Source organism: Oryx dammah, unplaced genomic scaffold, assembly GCF_014754425.2.
Source record: "Oryx dammah isolate SB20612 unplaced genomic scaffold, SCBI_Odam_1.1 HiC_scaffold_4, whole genome shotgun sequence".
NCBI lineage: Eukaryota > Metazoa > Chordata > Mammalia > Artiodactyla > Bovidae > Oryx > Oryx dammah.
Genome location: NW_024070188.1, coordinates 70,428,722 through 70,450,808, shown reverse-complemented (window position 1 = coordinate 70,450,808; position 22,087 = coordinate 70,428,722). Strand labels below are relative to the sequence as shown.

Genomic DNA, 22,087 nt, shown 5'->3' with positions numbered 1-22,087 from the left:
GTAAAACTTACTGATCCTGGAATAGGAAAGAGAACTCAGGACCACACACGAAGTTATCCTATCTCACCACAACACTCCAAGCTTTCTGACATAGTTCCTAAACAATGAATATATCAAAACATTGAACTTGGCATGATAAGGGGAAAAAAAATTATATATATATATATAATCTAGTTCCTACCATTATGTATGTGTGTGTGAATCACTCAGTCATTTCTGATTCTTATCGTTAAAGAGGTTACACTTTGATATTTGTATATCTATATGATGCTAGGGTATAGTAGGTAATTTGAATTTTGCCTGATCAAAATGGTGGAGTAGAAGGATATGTGCTCAACTTCTCCCAAAACACAAAAATCATAGCTTAGATTATTCAGATATGACCTAATCAAATCCTTTATGATTATACAGTGGGGGTGATGAATAGATTCAAGGGATTAGATCTGATGAAGAGAATACCTGAAGAACAATAGATGGAGGTTCGTAACATTGTATAGGAGGTGGTGACCAAAATAATCCCCAAGAAAAAGAAATGAAAGAAGGCAAAATGGTTGTCTGAGGAGGCCTTATAAGTAGCTGAAAAAAGAAGAAAAGTGAAAGGCAAAGGAGAAAGGGAAAGATATACCCAAATGAATGCAGAGTTCCAAAGAATAGCAAGGAGATATAATAAAGCCTTCTTAAGTAAACAATGCAAAGAAATAGAGGAAAGCAATAGAATGGGAAAGACTAGAGATCTCTTCAAGAAAATTAGAGATACCATGGAATATTTCATGCAGTGATGGGCACAATAAAGGACAGAAATGTCAAGAACCTAACAGAAGCAGAAGAGATGTGACAAAAATACACAGAACTACACCAAAAAGGTCTTAATGACCCAGACAACCGTAATGACGGTCATTTATCTAGAGCCAGACATCTTGGAGTGTGAAGTCAAGTGGGCCTTAGAAAACATTACTATAAACAAAACTAGTGGAGGTGATGGAATTCTAGCTGATCTATTTCAAATCCTAAAAGATGATGCTGTGAAAGTGCTACACTCAATATGCCAGCAAATTTGGAAAACTCTTTCAGCAGTGGTCACAGGACTGGAAAAGGTCAGTTTTCATTCCAATCCCAAAGAAAGGCAATGTCAAGGAATGTTCAAATTACCATACAGTTACATTCATTTCACTTGCTAACAAGGTAATGCTCAAAATCCTTCAAGCAAGGCTTAGCAGTAAGTGAACTGAGAACTTCCAGACATACAAGCTGGATTTAGAAAAGGCAGGGGAACCAGAGATTAAATTTTCAACATCAGTTAGATCATAGAAAAGTCAAAGGAACCCAAGGAAACGTCTATTTTTATTTCATTGACTATGCTAAAGCCTTTGATTGTGTGGATCACAAGCTGTGAAAAATTCTTAAAAAAGATGGGAATACCAGACCACCTTAACTGTATCCTGAGAAACCTGTAGGCAGGACAAGAAGCAACAGTTAAAACTGAACATGGAACAATGAATTGGTTCAAAATTAGGAAAGAACTATGACAAGACTATATATTGTCACCCTGCTTATTTAACTTCTATGCAGATTACATCATGCGAAATGTTGGGCTGGATGACTAACAAACTGGAATCAAGATTTCCAGGAGAAATAACAACCTCAGACACACAGATGATACCTCTTTAAAGCTGGCTTAAAACTCAATATTCAAAAAATGAAGATCATGGCATCTGCTCTCATCATTTCCTGGCAAATAGATGGGGAAACAATGGTAACAGTGAGAGACTTTATTTTCTTGGGCTCCAAAATCACTGAAGATGTTGCCTGTAGCCATGAAGTTAAAAGATGATTGCTCCATAGAAGAAAAGCTATGACCAACCTAGACAGTGTATTAAAAACCAGAAACATCACTTTGCCAACAAAGGTCCATATAGTCAAAGATATGGTTTTTCCAGCAGTCATGTACAGGTGTGAAAGTTGGACCATAAAGAAGGCTGAGTGCCAAAGAATGGATGCTTTCAAAATTCTGGTTTGGAGAAGACTCTTGAGAGTCCCTTAGATGGTAAAGAGATCAAACCAGTCGATAGTGAAGGAAATCAACTCTGAATATTCATTGGAATGTCTGATGCTGAAGCTGAAGCTCCAATCCATTGGCCACCTGATGTGAAGAGCTGACTCTTTGGAAAAGATCCTGATGCCGGAAAAGATTCAGGGCAGGAGAAGTAGGGAGTAACAGAGAATTAGATGGTTGAATGGCATCACCAACTCAATGGACATGAGTTTGAGCAAATGCCAAGAGACAGTGAAGGACACGGAAGCCTGGTTCACTGCAGTCCACTGGGCTGCTAAGAGTCGGACATGAATTAGCTATGGAACAGCAAAAACAACAACTTATTAATTTAGTAATTGGGGTAATTGTTTAACTTCTTTATCTTGCAAATCAACCTTTCAGGTTGTTAATACTGGAGATATCATATATTATTAGTTTAGTACATACCAAACCTTCAATAAATGGTAGATATTTTTATGTATTTACACAAATAAACCATGCTTATTTTCACTTTCTTCAAATAAAAGAACAATATAGGAATTAGAACAAATCTTTGCTTAATTTTTAGAATTTTAATAATTATAACAGAGGATTTCAAAGAATTATTACCTACTTATTCCAAATCAGGTTTTACATAGATATAGTTCCATAGATGGGCATCCCCGTTGGCTTAGTGGTAAAGAATCCACACACCAATGCAGGAGACATGGGTTTGATCCCTGGGTTGGGAAGATACCCTGGAGAAAGAAATGGCAACCCACTCTAGTATTCTTACATGGCAAATCCCATTGACAGAAGAGCCTGGAAGACTATAGTCCATGGGGACACAAAAGAGTCAAACACAATTTAGAGACTTTGTTTTGGTGTTTTAGTCGCTAATTCATGTCTGACTCTTTTTGCATCATTTTTTTAAACAATAACAAGTTCCATAGATAAAGACTGGTATGCAAATAGAGAATTATATTGTGGAGTCTCGTGTTAAACTTAATGAGCTTGAAAATAAAGGCCCCCTTTTTGAAATATCATGTAAAACATTTAACACTAAGAGAGAAATAAAAAGGATTCAAATAATTAGAAATATAAAAAAATTTATCAGAGATACCTCAGTTTATTTTCCTAAATAAGGTGGCTCTAAACAATAAGTCTCTAAAAGAAAGAACAAACTGAAAAAAAAAACTAAAACCAAAAGCTAATGTCTCTTACATAAAACAATCACACAGTATAACTTAATGAATGAATTCTGTAGTCACATTATCTCGTTTTACATCCAAACTACAACACTTTTTGACAAGTTCCTTACATCTCCATACATTAAAAAGATGGTAATGATAACCCTGTATGCGAGACAGCAAAAGAGACACAAATGTAAAGAACAGACTTTTGGACTCTGTGGGAAAGGGAGAGGGTGGGATCATTTGGAAGAATGGCATTGAAACGTATACTATCATGTAAGAAACGAATCGCTAGTCTAGGTTCTATACAGGATACAGGATGCTTGCGGCTGGTGCACTGGGATGAACCAGAGAGATGATATGGGGAGGGTGCTAGGAGGGGGGTTCAGGGTTGGGAACTCATGTACACCTGTGGTGGATTCATGTCAATGTATGGCAAAACCAATACAGTACTGTAAAGTAAAAAAATTTAAAAAGAAAGAAAAATAATAATAATAAAATAAAACAAATGATATCAGTACCTATTTTGTCAGATTGTTATGACAAATAAGTTTATGTATATAAAGTGCTTTCAGGGGCTTCCCAGGTGGAACAGTGGTAAAGAATCCACCTGCCAATGCAGGAGATACACGGGATGTGTGTTTGATCCTCGGCTCACAGAGGACACCCTGGAGAAGGAAATGGCAACCCAGTCCAGTATTTTTTGCCTGGAAATTTCCATGGACAGAGGAGTCTTGGCAGGCTACAGTCCATGGGGTCGCAAAGAGTCAAACATGACTGAGCAACTGAGCATTGAACACATACTAAGTGCTTAGAACAGTGCCTGGCATACAGTGAGTCCTAAACAAATGTTATCACCATTATCATCATCACCATCACCACCATCATCACCATCATAATTAAAATATAATTATAGATATGCTCTGCACAATTTGAGAAGCATCTTGAAGGAGGTAGTTTCAAGAATCAAGAAAGAATGATTCTTTCATCTGATGATTAACTTGACTATGGTTAGTTAACTTACTTGATAAGAATATTATTCCAATTTGTCCAAAGTCAAAGGTTTGATTTTTACGTGGATATGCTGGCTACATTCCATAACCACAAATTAAGACACTAATTCTAAGCAGTTCTATTCAACAAATTCTCCAGGTTTTTACAAGGTGACTGGCAAAAAGGGTATATTGATTAACCTAAATTCATGAATAACTTTAGAAAAAATGAATCTATAAATACATTATTTTTGAACATAGTTCAGTCATATGTTCTTTATATATTATAAATTCTAGAACTGGAAAAATATTTAAAGATGATCTGGAGCCAAGTCATTAATTTTGTTTTAAATATAAATTTATTTATTTTAATTGGAAGTTGACTACTTTATAATATTGTATTGGTTTTGCCATACGTCAACATGAATCCGCCACAGGTATACACGTGTTCCCTATCTTGAACATTCCTCCCTCCTCCCTCCCTGTACCATCCCTCTGGGTCAAGTCATTAATTTTTATAAAGAAAAAAGACAGTCAGAGACAAAAAAATGACAAGATCACATGATCACTCTGTGGCTGAGCTAGAACTCTAAGCTCATATTTTGTTTTACTTTTTGACTACATATATTCATTAAATACAGGATTTTTAAGATCTCTGAGAACTTTCTAAAATTCTATTTGTCATGATGGTTTATTAGTCCATTATAAAGAACTCAGTCCCGATGACAGAATGTAGACTTTGAAGGCCATTGCAAGGACTTTGTTATGAGAAAAATGAAAAGCCATTTTCAGGCATTGAGCATGTGAGATTAAAAGACATTACCTGACTTAAATTTTTAAAAGACCCCACGACCCATAGGGATGGTACAGGGAGGGAGGAGGGAGGGGGGTTCAGGATGGGGAACACGTGTATACCTGTGGCGGATTCATGTTGATGTATGGCAAAACCAATACAATATTGTAAAGTAATAACCTCCAATTAAAATAAATAAATTTATATTAAAACAACAACAAACAGAATAGATGTGGGAGGGGGCAAGGATCAATTAGTAGGTTTTTACAAAAAACCAAGGGAGAGATGATGTTGGCTTGGACTAGGATGGTAATAGAAAGAATGGTATTAAGTCATCAAAGTCTGGATATGTTTTGACTGTAGCACAAACAATATTTCTTTCTGTGTTGGATGTGAAGTGTTGGCAAAGGAACACAAATCTCCATTCAGGAATTTCTATTATTTTTTTCTTAACTAAATGCATTTTGCTGCAGTCTACACCATGGTAGGCTACAGTCCATGGAGTCGCAAAGAGTTGGACATGACTGAGCGACTTCACTTTCCTTCCTACTGGCTCCCTCTCTTGCTGTCTCCTTCTCTTCTCATCTGCCAGGGACACCTTTCCCAGAGTCTTTCACCAGGCTGAGTCCTAATTTTTCAGGTCTCTTTCCTTCAGAAAGCCTTTCTGGGCCAAGTTCTCCCTTCTGAGTCCGGTCCCTTGCACCACAAACATCCTATATTAATTCACTTACCTAGCTTCTCTGACGGAGAAGGCGATGGCACCCCACTCCAGTACTCTTGCCTGGAAAATCCCATGGACAGAGGAGCCTGGTAGGCTGCGGTCCATGGGGTCACGAAGAGTCGGACACGACTGAGTGACTTCCCTTTCACTTTTCACTTTCATGCATTGGAGAAGGAAATGGCAACCCACTCCAGTGTTCTTGCCTGGAGAATCCCAGGGATGGGGGAGCCTGGTGGGCTGCCGTTTACGGGGTCACACAGAGTCGGACACGACTGAAGTGACTTAGCAGCAGCAACACCATGATTTACTTATTTTCATCTCTATGAAAAGAGGTCCATCGCCGTCTACACAATGTCTTCTCTGAAATCTTCAGCATCCAGAATTAGACATGTATTGTGAAAGAAACTAAATAGTGACTCCTGACCTCAGAGGAGTTTATTATTTGGTAAGTTAAAGCCCCTTATATGGGAAGGAGATATAATAGCATTAAAATGTAGCTAGAAGTTGCAACTTGGTGTTAAACTGGAACCCTTCTGGACATGTCTGCCAAAACTAGGAAACTAAGCTGATCAAATGTCATTGGCATGAGGAACAGGGGAGTGTTTGGGTTAGAACTCATCATACAGGAATTGGGAGAATCAGGCTTCTGAAGGAAAGGCTAATTAGGTATGCCATAGTGTTACTTCTTGTCTTTATTGCCAGCTCAGCTCCCTCTGGACTCATATCTGGATTCACATCTCTCCCAAGGAAGGCAGAGAGCTATGAACAAAGAATGGAAAAAGGCTGTTTTCCACCAAATTCTCTAACATATGAAAGTAAAAGCCATTTTGATAGACCCTTATGGTATACAGCCCAGAAAATCAGAAAAGCACTGTGCCATAGCTTTGACATCTCCAGGGTTCCAAGCTTTACTGGGAGTGACTATTGTACAGTACCTGTCCTTAGAAGCACATGTGCTCATTGTGATTACAGTATCTCTAGGATACATCAGTAGAACCCAGAAGAGGTAAGGCAGAGAAAGAGAGGAGTAAAAGAAGTAGGTATCCCAGGCAGGTGACCTCATCAGGAGGAAGCACATGTGAGACTCAAATACCTATATGGACTCAGTTCCATTCTTAGCAGGTAAGCAAGACCCAGAGACATAAGATAAGGGGATGAACTCTATACACTCCAATTACTCAATACAGAATTTAGTAAACACATTTCATCACTAGGTAGTCTTTATACCCCCCAAAGCTCACATATTTGCTACATTCTGCTCAAGATCTCCAGAATCCAGGTAGTGAGCTTCTCTTTGGAGATACTAAACAGAATGAATCCAGCAAAATAGACTTTTCTTCTTTTGAATATGGTAAACATGAGAATTTTTTAGAAAAACCAGCACCCTTCATAAAAGCAGTCACTTTAAAAATCAATTAAAAAATTAAATATCTATATGCCATCTGTCCTGGTGCATATATTAAGAATGTTATTCCATGTAACATTTCAACAATGCTGTTTACATTCTTTTTCACTCATAAAGGAAGTAACATTCCTTCTTTAAACACTCCTTCTTTAAAGATGCCTTCTTAAATAGCTTCACACAACAGCATCATGTCAAAAAAAGCCAAAAAGACACTCTGTGGCAGTGTGCCAATTTCACCCAAATTCAATCATCTTTTTAATCTTGAATTATACTTTGACCTTGACTTTGTAGTTCTTCATGCCTAGAGATCATTTCTTTATTTCTTTATTCATTTAATTGTGGTTATGTCCTACCTTCTATTCAAAAGTCTTTGATGGGCTCTGTGTGTCTAGCTCCAGATGATAGTGAGGTTGGTTTTACTAGCATTTCAGTCATTATCACAAGGGCAGGTCAGAAGGAAAAGGTCCTGGGTGAGTGTCCACACCACTGTTGCCCACTTTCCTAGAGAAGGGGGTCAGCAGTTAAGGCACTTTGGCAGGTGAGAAAAGATTGTACTCTAGCCAGAAGAGAAGATGGAGAGAAAGAGAGATCTGGAAAAAAATGAGTGGGACAGAGTCAGAGATCAGTGGAAGCTTTCATTCTGGTACGTTTAGTAGGTTCCTTGGAAAAATTCATCAGTTCCGTCATGTATTCATATTAGAAAAAGGCAAATTAAACAAGATACCTGTAGGTCAAAAATCCTATGAAAAATACGATGATACTGAAAATCTATTCCCACACAAGTATACACGGTATAGAAAGAACACAGACTTAGGAACCCACAACCTGCGATTCCAGAAATCACAGGCTGACAGCATCACTATTTGCCATCCCATAAATGTAGGAGATTATATGACCAAGTACGAGAGGTTGGCTGCATGTCCACACCTGCATTCAGCTAGTCTTTTACATTTCAGACCTGAATATATATTTCCATCTTCACTACTACCCTTCATCCACCAAGACCTCATTAAGATATCTATGCATAGGAATATAAGACAAAAGCATTCATGTGGTTTGGGGAGGAGGAGAGGTGGAAGCCCAGAAGCAAATGAAAAGAACAATTCACCAGGACAAAACATTCTAGCAGCAATTTCCCGCTTTTTTCTGAAACAGTCTCATCATCTTGTCATCCACTGCTCTGCTCTTCTTTATCATGAAAATGGCAATAGCCCCACTCTCAGTGAGATTCAGGACCAAAGCATATCTCCCTGTTTTGGAGTCAGGGAGTTCAGTTTAATGAGAGCAAGTACATGTGTGCCAAAGTGTGTGCTTGTGAGAGAGAGAGAGAGAAAGAGAGGGAGAAAGAGATAGAAATTTACCTTCCGATGAGTGAGAACTCGCCCACGACGCCAAGGCGCCGCATGGCGCTCAGGAGGCCCCGGACAGTCATGCCTTCGCAGAAGCACACCACCACTCTGGCCTTGGGAAGCCGCTCTCGGAGCTTGCGCAGGAGTCGGTCAAAGCTCTTCTCCCCAGCGTTGCTGTAGATTTTGTCTGAGTGGGCAATGCAGAGGCCTTCCTGGGCGGCCAGCTCTTTGAAAGCATCCATTCCACTCTCCCCATAATTCCCTGTCCAGAAACAATCAGCAGATGTTCAAGACAACCTGACAAGGACAGCACTCACAAGCTAGAACAAAGACTCATTAGTCCCAGAGAACAGAGAGAGCAGACTTGCCAAGTAATTTGAAAATATAGCTGGGACTGAAAGAAGATCTGGATGGAGTAAAGAAAATAATCAAATATAATCAAACTATCAACTCTGAAAGAAATAGAAAATTAGTAACTTGGGTGTCCACAGTGAAAATGGTTTTGAGACATAAAAGATGCTGTCCTGTTTTACAGCCATCGTCACTGGTGGCTGTCCCAGATTTTAGCAATATGGGAGAGGTCAGCACATAGGGATAGGAGGTCAGCGGGCACAATGAGACGTGTTCAGTTGAGGACTTGCTTCATCTGGCTGCCAGGTTAAGAGCAGACATTCAAGCTGATAGCAAGTCCTGCCACATTTCCATGAAGAGTGAGTAAATCAAGCAAATGGAGCACCTGGCCAGGCTGGAATACACAGATAAAAACCTGCTACAGGGCTCAATCAAAGCTGCTCCAGGGATCAATCATAAAATTCTTTCACTTATCAACATCCTCTGATAAAGTGAAAGAATTATGGGAGATTTGGTCTTATGCTTTGATTTCAATATTATTATAATAAAATATACTTTAAAAGTAAGAAGTAGAAATCAATGAAATAAAACAAGTGTCAGGACTTCTTCTCTGGTGGTCCAGTGGTTAAGGATCTGCCTGCCAATGCAGGGGACACAGGTTTGATCCCTGGTTTCAGAAGATTCCACATGCCCCTGGACAACTAAGCTCCTGCACCACAACTACTGAAGCCCACAAGCCTAGAGCTCCTGCTTCACAAGAGAAGCCACTGCAATGAGAAGCCCGGGCACCGCAACTAGAGTGTAGCCCATGCTTGTCGTAACTAGAGAAAGCCTGTGCACGACAATGAAGACCTAGTGCAGAAATAAATTAGTAACAAAAATGCCACAAAAGACAAGTACCACATCATGTCAGTTCCCCATCTCTATTTCATGGATGAATTTAGCCCCCATCTCCTCTGCACCTCCACTCCTGTCTCCAAGTTTGGGGATTTTGATACCCATGTAAATGACCCAATATCATATCTTCACATTTTCTCAACCTCCTCTATCCAGTGATATTTCCTGTAACTCAGCTACTTTCATGTTCACACGTTTAACCTTGTATTCACAAACATTTCTAACATTTCTGAATGTGGATATCAAGCATCCCAGTCTCTGTTTTTGTCCTCATCATCAGAGCACATATATTTTACCATTCCATCTCCAGCAATTTTTTCAACCTCATATTTTATTTTGTACTCAGCTCAAAGTAATCTGCCAGTTAATACTGATCATATCCCTTGATTTTTTTTTAATTTTTGTACATTACCTGAAAATTTTTCTTATTTAATTTTCTCTTCCCTCTAGTTCCATAAGAACATCTTGTTCTGAATAAGCCATAATTCATTTATTCAATAATGTAGTCTTAGTATTTAGAATAATTCTAGACACTAAATGCACAGTAAAACAACATTTGTTGTAACAAACCAGTAGAGGAAGAGGCAAAAATTATAAATAAGCAATGTAAACAAAATGGGTAAAAATGGGTAATAGTATATGAAAAAAATCACTGAATCTCAGTGATTATGAAGATAGTACAGTTAAAACAAGATGCTATTTTTTCATGATACTATTTATTTATCAGATTGCCAGAATTTCAAAAATTCATGATATTCATTATTGGCAAGGCACAAATACATTCACTTTTAGTAAGAGTAGTTCAAATTTTAGTGGACAGTTTGGCATTAGCTTTCAAATTTTTTCAAGGTAAATATCACATATCACATTTATCGCATAAAATATAGCAAGAGTTAAATAAAAGAATTTTAAAACAATGACACTATCCATTAAGAACTTACTACTTAAATCTCGATATCTATAACATTTTCATGGACATTGTTGAAATCTTATAGGATTATCCTGTCTTTTTTAAAAGAAAACATTCTTGTTTCCTGTTCCATAATACTAAATTACCAAATTAAAGTTTTTGCCTTTTCTTTTAACTACCTTCAGTGGCTTCATACAGTCCAGTGAAGCCCAAATGAAAGATTGAACACATGACAAAATCCTCAGCTCCCTGGACTTTGGAAGCATATCATGGCTCAGACATGAGGCACTGACTGATAATAAGGGGGAAGACTGAAGCTGGCAAATGAATGGCTCGTCTGTCTGCAGCAGAGGGTGCAAGGAAGGAAGTCAGATGCCGCTTACTCACAATAAAGGCAGGTTCAGAAATCTACATGGTACATAGACATCACCAGCCAACTCTTTCAGCCAAAGGCACTAAAAAGGCATCATAAGATGGTGTTACAAGGGAAACAACTCAACTGCTAGGGTCTATCTTTGGACTCCGATCACAGAAAATGGTTTTACTCTTTTATCAAAACACAAGCAGACTAAATGAGCAAGAATATTCTATGCATTCAAATAAGAAATTTCTTGGTTTTCAGTCTAATAAAGGCTTTAGACATACTCTATCCAAACCCTTCAGGCTACAGCAAGGAAATTGGGCCAAGTAAAATGGCTCACCAATAGGCATGAAGCTTCTTTGTGTTAGAACTGGAACAGTCTACCTTATTTCTAAGTTACTGCTTGTTTCTCTTTTATTTTTTTGACATTTTGAAAGAATTCTCATTGACCAACTTAATAGCAACAAGCAACTAAACATGTATTTTTTATAATTTTTTTAAATGTCGGCATAGTTTAATTGCTTCTATGACATACTTCTTTCAATTTCTTTATTCATATTTTCTTGTTTGGAGGGTAGTTATTCATTATACCAATTGATTGAGAGCTGAATATGATGTGATAGATCACATTTAAACTGCTCATTTCTCTTATGAAGCCTGGGACTCCAAACAAGATATCTCTATACTGCTGCTACTGCTAAGTTGCTTCAGTCATGTCTGACTCTGTGCAACCCCATAGACGGCTGCCTACCCGGCTCCTCCGTCCTTGAGATTCTCCAGGCAAGAATGCTGGAGGGGGTTGCCATATCCTTGTCCAATGCATGAAAGTGAAAAGTGAAAGTGAAGTTGCTCAGTCGTCTGACTCTTCACGACCCCATGGACTGCAGCCTACCAGGCTCCTCTGTCCATGGGAATTTCCAGGTAAGAGTACTGGAGTGGGTTGCCATTGCCTTCTCCAATATTTCTATGAAGGTAATTCTAATATAAGAACCAGAATAATAACTTGCACATTTATAAATCTTTATATTTTAACTATCACATTCATAAATATTACCTCATGTGTACTTGTTACATTGATGATAGTACTAGATACAAATACTATACAAAAGAGGAAGAAAATCACCTCCAGGAAACTTAAAATCACATTGCAGTACTTTTATTTAGTAGAAATGACATGACAAACTTGAATGTAAGTATTTGTTAGAGATGCTGTAGGTTAGGAATCAGGAAAAGCTGCCTAAAGAAAGTGCCTCTTGTTGGTGAGGGTATGGAAAAAAGGAATCCTTGGACATTGTTGTGCATGCATACTAAGTCACTTCAGTCATATCTGGCTCTTTGCAACCATATGGACTGTAGCCCACCAGGCTCCTCTGTCCATGGGATTTTCCATGAAAGAACACTGGAGTGGTTGCCATGCCCTTCTCCATGGCATCTTCCCAATCCAGGGATCGAACCTGGGTCTCCTGCATTGCAGACAGACTTTTTACCATTGGAGTCACCACTGTTGGAAGGGATGTAAGTTGGTACAGCCATTATGGAAAACAATATGAAGTTCCCATAATTTTAAAATGAAACTACTATATGATCCAGAAATCACTCCGAAAGTGAAAGTTGCTCAGTCGTGTCCAACTCTTTGCAACCTCATGGATTATAGCCTGCCAGGCTCCTCTGGCCATGGAATTCTCCAGGCCAGAACACTGGAGTGGGTAGCCATTGCCTTCTTCAGGGCATCTTGCCAACCCAGGGATCAAACACAGGTCTCCCACATTGCAGGAGGATTATTTACCATCTGAGCCACCAGGGAACTAATCCCTCTACTAGGAGTATAAACAAAGGAAATGAAATAAGTATCACAAATAGCCAAGATATGGAAATAGCCTAAGTGTCCATTGATGGGTGAATGAATGGATAAAAAAATGTAATAATATGTTACATACACATGGAGTGGAATATTATTCATAGAACATTAGCCATAAAATGGAATATTAGCCACAAAATGGAATATTTGTCATTAAAAATGAAGGTAAGGCCATTATAGTCAAAGTTGTGATTTTTCCAGTAGTCATATATGAATGTGAGAATTGGACCATAAAGAAGGCTGAGCACAAAACAATTGATGCTTTCAAACTATAGTGCTGGAGAAGACACCTGAGAGTCCCTTGGAATGCAAGGAGATCAAACCAGTCAATCCTAAAGGAAATCAACCTTGAATATTTGTTGGACGGACTGATGCTGAAGCTGAAGTTCTAATCCTTTGGCCACCTGATACAAAGATCCAACTCATGGGAAAAGATCCAGATGCCTGGAAAGATTGAGGGAAGGTGGAGAAGGGAGTGATGGCTGGATGTTTGGAAGGCATCACAGACTCAATGGACATGATGCACATACTCTGAGAGATAGTAAAGGACAGGGAAGCCTGGCATGCTGTAGTTCATGGGGTCACAAAGATTTGGACACAACTTAGTTACTGAACAACAACAACAAAGGCCACCACTTGCAATAACATTGGTGAACTTAGAGGACATTATGTTAAGTGAAATAAGCCAGACATAAAAAGAAAAATACTGTATGGTCTCTCTTATATGCGAAATCTAAAAAAGTCAAGCTCATAGAGCAAGAGTAGAACAGTGGTTACCAGAAGTAAGGGAATGGAGAAACTGGGGAGATGTTGGTCAGGAATGGAAAATTTCAGTTATGAGTAAGTTCTGAGGATCTAATGTACAGCATGGTGACTATACAGTTAGCTAGAGTTGGACACGACTGAGCAACTTTCACTTTCACTTTCAACATCAACATGAATCTGCCTCGAGTGTACACGTGTTCCCAATCCTTCTGTGAGGCTCAGAAGGAGTTTTGAATATATAAAGAACTGACATAATAAAACTCTTAAAAGTGCTATATAAGTTTTAATACAAAAGAATCCCAAAGGAAATCAGTCCTGAATATTCATTGGAAGGACTGATGCTGAAGCTGAAGCTCCAATACTTTGGCCACCTGATATGAAAAACTGACTCATTGGAAAAGACCCTGATAAGATTGAGGGCTGGAAGAGAAGGGGACAACAGAGGATGAGATGGTTGGATGGCATCACCAACTCGAGGGACATGAGTTTGAGCAAGCTCCAGGAGTTGGTGATGGACAAGGAAGCCTGGCATGCTGCAGTCCATGGAGTTGCAAAGAGTTGGACATGACTGAGTGACTGAACTGAATTGAAATGTTAATACTCAGGTCTGGTAAGGAGATGCATATTTTCATTCAAATAGTTTATTGAGATCTCAACTTGAAAAAAAATCCCTAGGCTCTGCACTTTGAAGAGTTGCCCAGAATTATTGGACGTTGGCTTTCCCTTCAATTTGGTGACTATTTGCTATGTGTCTGGCACTGTGCTAAATACCTAAGCATTTTATTTTTTCATCAGAAGCACTCCATATAAAAGCTATAGTGCAGATGGGAATGTGGAAGCTCTAAGTTATATGCTTTGCCTAAGATCAAACAGTGAAGGTAGGAGTCAACATCTAACACAGAAGCTCTCACTCATAACCACCATGTTATACTGCTTCCTACACAGACTTATCATACAGCTATGAAGTCATGACATAAGCACACAAAATACAGCAACAGACTAAGCTGAATATGCTACATGTGATATGCAAAATACCACAATTCTAAATTTCTGAATGAGAAAGCAGAGATGATCAGAGAATACCTCTTGGGAAAAGCAGGAATGCAACTGAGTTCTTGAAGAATGTAAGCAAGGGACTGGCTTTCAGGGTAAGTGAAAGTGAATGAGAATCCACAAAAGGTACTTTTAGAGACAGTGAGTAGAGAAGTTTCATTGGAACAGAGGGTTCTTGGTTTATAGAATGACACTCTGTACAGCAGATCTCAAGCAAAGCATCTGGCATACCACTACCAGAGTGCAACATGGAAATGTGCTATATGTTGCTGAGTTGTAGCAGATTTTATAATAGACTTTATCACTGTTATGATGTTACCCAAATCCTAGAGAGTAAGAGAGAGAAGGAAGAATGGCATCTGACAAAGCCCATAAAATATAAAATTGAAATGTATTGAAACATTTTTATTTTACATTAGTTATATGAGAAAAAGATTTACAGAGAGTATTCTATAAATATTCTGTAAGAATATTCTGTAAATTTGCAGAGTATCAAGATATTCTGCAAAACAAGCCTTTAAATAGAATATATGGGGGATTAATGAAAGAGAACATGGGGTTTGCAAATAAATCTCTATAGTTTGAATAACAAAAGTATCTAAACATAATAGACGTGGACATATTATACAAGGGCAAAGTTAATAAAAGTACTGAAAATAGGGGTAAAAACTAGAACTATCTCAAAAGCGTAAAAAACAATGACAACACCTCAATTTTTTAAGCTATAGGGATTTTTTAAGAAGTTAGATATGATTGGTGCCCTGCAGTCCATGGGATCACAAAGAGTTGGACATGACTTAGTGACTGAACAACAACAGATATGATTATTATCAGATCACATTGACAGACATTAGTTCACAAAAGATTGATTTGTAGTGATTTGGTAGGTAAGTTTCACTAACAAGCTATGAAATAAAATTTTCTTGGGTTTCATAATTATTGAACTATCATCATGGGAAAAATTAGGCACTTAAGGCTGGTCTTTATGTTGATTGTTTTTTCTTCAACTCTTAAAATATTGAGGATATATTTAAGAAGCAATCTGAATTCTTTTTGGTGGCTATAATAACATTTCAGCATTTATTTTGAATGAAGTCCAATTCCTGTTACTGCATCTTCATAAATGACCTTGGTCAAACAACAGCATTCAAAATATCTCATCTCTACACACATACAACTCAGTTATATGAGGGGAAATATTTATACAGGGAAAATATGTAGATATTTCTTCACTTTCCTTAAAGGAGGAATGGTATTACTTTCAAAGATTCCCTAGTCTTATGTGCTAGACTCCCTTAGTCTCTGTCTTAATTGATGCTTACATTCCTCCCTTGATATTCTGTGGTAGTCTTAGAATGTTGTGTTATGTTATGTTGTTGCTTAGTCCTCAGAGCTATTGTTGTGTTGCTGTTTGTTCTAACTCATGTCTGACTCTGCAGCCCCATGGACTACAGCCTACCATGCTCCTCTGTCCATAGGATTTCCCAGGCAAGAATACTGGAGAAGGTTGCCATTTCCTTTTCCAGGGGATGTTCCCGAACCAGGTATCAAACCCTGTCTCCTGCATTAGCAGATGGATTCTCTATCACTGAGAAGCCCAGGAAGCCCCTGGTTGATGATACATCCCTTGGGTTATGGGCCAGTCCCTATCCAAGGTCCTGAAAACTTGTTATTCTGCCTCCTGCTAGAAGGGATTGGGGGCAGGAGGAGAAGGGGACGACCGAGGATAAGATGGCTGGATGGCATCACCGACTCGATGGACATGAGTTTGAGTGAACTCCGGGAGTTGGTGATGGATAGGGAGGCCTGGCGTGCTGCAGTTCATGGGGTCGCAAAGAGTCAGACATGACTGAGTGACTGAACTGACCTGAACTGTGACATCTTGGACAAATAAGAAAATATCCCATTTTTAAAAGAACTATGGTGATGAAGATTGATTTCACAGCACCTTCAAGAAACCTACTGCCAATATCCAATAATTATTACTATCAGGAACATTTTCTTTGTGATCTAAATCCTGTACAACAAAATCTAAATGTATATCTCCTTCACTCTCAGAGGAGACAGATATTAGCTTGTTTGAATTCTTTCTCTTCTTTTTTAAAAAAGTCTTTCTGGAAGCCACAATTCAGCTTTCTCTCTTCCAAAGAAAAAACTTTTAACTTTTCCCGGCAAACTTTTATTTATTTGGTTCTCCCACTAAACATGTAGAAATTGTTATATTTTCCTGCTCCATTCACACACCTGCGGTCAGCATTATGGGTCTGGTCAGTCAGAGGTGAATGAGTCATCACCTGCCTTAGAAGTACACAAGGGAATTTATATGCTAGGTCAGTGGAGGATGTGCCTAAGACAAGGCAGTGTGAGCAAACAGAAGAGAATCATTTTATCATCAATTTCACAATACCACCTCGAATTATCCCAGTTTGGACAGGTGGAGTTATAGCATCCAAGTTGAAGAAGAAGATTAACCAAAAGAGACTGCCATCTCTATGCAATAGGATTGGTCCACTTTTGTCTTTTTGCCCCATCATGTTTTCAGGTATGACTTATAGCTGAGCAAATGAGAGGATGAGCCTTGGAGACAGACCAACCTGGTTTGAATCCTGGATCCTGGATGAGGAGATAGCCTTAAGTATTTTCTTTGGACTTTTCTTTCTTCCTGTGCAAAATGGGGGTCATACCATGCACCTCAAAGGATTGTTGTGATTACTGAATAATGTGTACTGATGAATGCAAAGTTCCTGGAACAAATAAAAATCCAAGCAATGGTGCCTAGTGTGACTCTCTATGTTTCTCTAAAGTTGTAGAATCTAAAATTGGATGTAGGCTTTCTCATTGACTCAAGAGCTTTAGATTTCTTTATTTCTGTGTTCCTATTTATAAAACTCAAGCTCGTGACTGTTTCCTTAACAGCAGATTTTTGCTCTTCACTCATGGTCACCTTGCTCCCAAGTTGTCCCTAGATAATTTTTTTCTGTCGTTGGTGCAAAAAAAGCAGTTCCTTTTCCATTTTATTTTTGGACTATTGGTGTTTACACAATGCATTCAAAGGTCTGTGTTTGTCTATATTGAATCTCTCTGTCACTGAATCTTCTTTAAGTTTCAGATACTTAACCCTATTTAGAGTTTTATATAATACCCCAGTTTGTTGTTTCTCTAACTCAAATTCTTCATGATATGGACAAAGAAGCTAAGAGAAGGGAAAATGTAAGTGGTATAAAAATATAAAGAACATCATCATTCTTGGAGTAAAGCAGCATTTTTCCATTTCGGTTGTCACATGGAAAAAACCGGTTCACAGAAGCAGTTCCTATCTTACCCATCCACTGTCCTTGCCTGTGTGATATTGAATATACCATTACAACTGGGAAAACTGCATCTAGTAAAGAGTTCAGAATAAGAACCCCACACCACACCACAAACACACACACACACACACATATACACACTGTAGCATATTTTTAATGATAATATCTGATATTGGCAAGAATTTATGGAAATGAGCACTCATATACTGCTAATGGTTACATAAACTGTTCTGATTTTTTGGTTGAAAATCTATAGTAGCAATACTTCAAATTACATTCATATTTTTAAACTCAGAAATTTAAGTTTCAGAAAATTATTCCATTGTCCATCTAGTTTCAGTTACAAAGATCTCTATCACAGCACGTAAGTGGAAAATATAACAGAAAAAAAAAAAAATCCCAAAACAGGGAAGAAAAAATACTCTTTTTTACAGGAAGAGATGGTTAAATAATTATTATATACTGATATAAAGAATATATGCAGCTGTTTTCTATAGTGGTATGAAGTTGTATTCCATGTAAAAGGAATATCATACTAAGTATTATAATGTTAAAAAATAGTATGCAAACTATAAACTGAATTTTCAATGTATATGCATGTATATAAAGTTTGAAGGATATGCAGAAGATAGAATTAATTATAATTATATTTTTATATTTCTATTATCATTGTTTTTAAATTTACCTAAAAAATCATGTATTATTTAGTACAATTTAGACATTGTACTAAATTTAGACATTGTACAGGAGATAGGAATCAAGACCATCCCCAAGAAAAACAAATGCAAAAAAGCAAAATGGCTCTCTGCTGTGAAAAGAAGGGCAATGAAAAGTAAAGGAGGAAAGGAAAGATATACCCATTTGAATGCAGAGTTCCAAAGAACAGCAAGGAGAGATAAGAAAGGCTTCCTCAGTGATCAATGCAAAAAAAAAAAAAAAAACAGAGGAAAACAATAGAATGGGAAAGACTAGAGATCTCTTCAAGAAAATTAGACATACCAAGGAAACAATTCATGCAAAGATGGGTTCAATAAAGGACAGAGATGGTAGGGACCTAACAGAAGCAGAAGATATTAAGAAGAGGTAGCAAGAATACACAAAAGAACTGTAAAAAAAGATTTTCACGACCAAGATAATCATGATGGTGTGATCACTCACCTAGAGCCAGACATCCTGGAATGTGAAGTCAAGTGGGCCTTAGAAAGCATCACTACAAACAAAGCTAGTGGAGGTGATGGAAGTCCAGTTGAGCTATTTCAAATACTGAAAGATGATGCTGTGAAAGTGCTACACTCAATATGCCAGCAAATTTGGAAAACTCATCAGTGGCCACAGGACTAGAAAAGGTCAGTTTTCATTCCAATCCCTAAGAAAGGCAATGCCAAAGAATGCTCAAACTACCGAACAATTGCACTCATCTCACACTCTAGTAAAGAAATGCTCAAAATTCTCCAAGCCAGGCTTCAACAATTCGTGAACCGTAAACTTCCAGATGTTCAAGCTGGTTTTAGAAAAGGCAGAGGAATCAGAGATCAAATTGCCAACATCCACTGGATCATGGAAAAAGCAAGACAGTTCCAGAAAAACATCTATTTCTGCTTTATTGACTATGCCAAAGCCTTTGACTATGTGGATCACAATAAACTGTGGAAAATTCTGAAAGAGATGGGAATACCAGACCACCTGACCTGCCTCTTGAGAAACCTATATGCAGGTCAGGAAGCAACAGTTAGAACTGAACATGGAAAAACAGACTTGTTCCAAATAGGAAAAGGAGTATGTCAAGGCTGTATACTGTCACCCTGCTTATTTAACTTATATCCAGAGTACATCATACAAAATGCTGGGCTGGAGGAAGCACAGGCTGGAATCAAGATTCCCGGGAGAAATATCAATCACCTCAGATATGCAGATTACCCCACCCTTATGGCAGAAAGTGAAGAAGAATTAAAGAGCCTCTTGATGAAAGTGAAAGAGGAGAGTGGAAAAGTTGGCTTAAAGCTCAACATTCATAAAACGAAGATCGTGGCATCCGGTCCCATCTCTTCATGGCAAATAGATGGGGAAACAATGGAATCGGTGGCTAACTTCATTTTTCTGGGCTCCAAAATCACTGCAGATGGTGATTGCAGCCATGAAATTAAAAGACGCTTACTCTTTGGAAGGAAAGTTATGACAAACCTAGACAACATATTGAAAAGCAGAGACATTACTTTGTCAACAAAGGTCCATCTAGTCAAGGCTACGGTTTTTCCAGTGGTCATGTATGGATGTGAGAGTTGGACTATAAAGAAAGCTGAGCACCGAAGAATTGATGCTTTGGGTTTTTTTAAAATATAAATTTATTTATTTTAATTGGAGGTTAATTACTTTACAATATTGTATTGGTTTTTCCATACATCAACATTAATCCACCACAGGTATACACGTGTGAACTGTGTTGTTGGAGAAGAGTCTTGAGAGTCCCTTGGGCTGCAAGGAGATCCAACCAGTCCATCCTAAAGGAAATCAGTCCTGAATATTCATTGGAAGGACTGATGCTGAAGCTGAAACTCCAACACTTTGGCCACCTGATGCAAAGAGCTGTCTCATTGGAAAAGACCCTGATTCTGGGAAAGATTGAGGGCAGGAGGAGAAGGGGACGACAGAGGATGAGATGGTTGAATGCAATTACCGACTCAATGGACATGGGTTTGGGTGAACTCCAGGAGCTGGTGATGGACAGGGAGGCTTGGGGTGTTGCGGTTCATGGGGTCATAAAGAATCAGACACGACTGAGTGACTGAACTGAAACTAAAACTGATCATGTATTACTTTGTCAATTAAAATATTGAAATAAAAATACATTAAGGTACAGTTTTCATCTGAATATCATGCCAAACATAGCTATTATAAGGTATTCAGAAAACTTTTTCAGAATGGAAATGAACCTCTCAAAAAACAATGTAATGATTTTTCTTCCTTAAGAAAGTAAGAAATACCAATGGCATAGTCAGTGTTCTAAAGCTGACCATAAGCTGTGTGCCATTTCCTTGATACATACATTCTTACGTTGAGTTCAGTTCAGGCGCTCAATTGTCCGATCTTTGTGACCCCATGAACTGCAGCACACCAGGCCTCCCTGTCCATCACCAACTCCCAGAGTCTACCCAAACCCATGTCCGTTGAGTCAGTGATGCCATCCAACCATCTCATCCTCTGTCGTCCCGTTCTCCTCCTGCCCTCAATCTTTCCCAGCATCAGGGTCTTTTCAAAAGAGTCAGCTCTTTGCATCAGGTGGCCAAAGATTTGGAGTTTCAGCTTCAACATCAGTCCTTCCAAAGTTTACACCTCTGGCGGATTCATGTCGATGTATGGCAAAACCAATACAATATTGTAAAGCAATTAGCCTCCAATTAAAATAAATAAATTTACCTTAAAAAAAAAAAAAAAACAAAGAACCCCCAGAACTGATCTCCTTTAGGATGGACTGGTTGGATCTCCTTGCAGTTTAAGTTTCTCAACTTAGGTTGAGAGGGCCTGTTTAATATGTAGATTTCTTGTTTGAAATCCTGAAATATGATATGAATCTCCTTAATTTATTAATTTAAAGAAGCTGTTAATCTCATCTTTTTTTTTCCCTAACACTCAATGAAATTTAGTCTGGGAGATGTAAATTTCATCATCTGCTAAGGTTCTGCTCAAAGAAAAACGTAAAATCTCACAACACTCTCTGTGCTGTAAATTCCCTACAAAGTCTGGGCAGCAGGTCTGGTCATCTCTTTTCTGTGATAAGAAAACACTTCAGATTGAAGCCAGGATGGTTGGCCCATTGAAGTCCCTCTCCTTTGAGTAAAGGGTTAAAAACAGTGTGAACAATGTCTAAGTATCATTTGGGTATTATTTCTAAGAGGGAATATAGATGAATAAAATCTGTTTAACCAGTTTCTGTGCCTTCATATCCTGGGTATTCTGTGTCATTGAAGGTAAAGGAAATCAAAGTATAACTTGGTCCAGGCAGGATAAGCAACCCTCATGTTACAGATCCTAAAGCAGTGGTACAAAGTGAACATTATAGGGACCTTATTGTTTCACAATTATCTTCATTTAACTTCAGTACAACCTTATTGCCTAATTT

The 22,087-nt window shown here is 38.2% G+C and overlaps 1 protein-coding gene across 2 annotated transcripts in view; it reads right to left on the bottom strand.

Moving 5' to 3' along the window:
* Window positions 1-22,087, bottom strand: part of GRM1 (glutamate metabotropic receptor 1) — a 430,251-nt gene that overhangs the window by 276,428 nt on the left and 131,736 nt on the right. For both annotated transcript variants that reach the window (XM_040238639.1, XM_040238640.1), the window contains exon 2: window positions 8,477-8,726. In XM_040238639.1, the coding sequence (XP_040094573.1) occupies window positions 8,477-8,726 (250 nt within the window). The remainder of the gene's footprint in view (window positions 1-8,476; window positions 8,727-22,087) is intronic.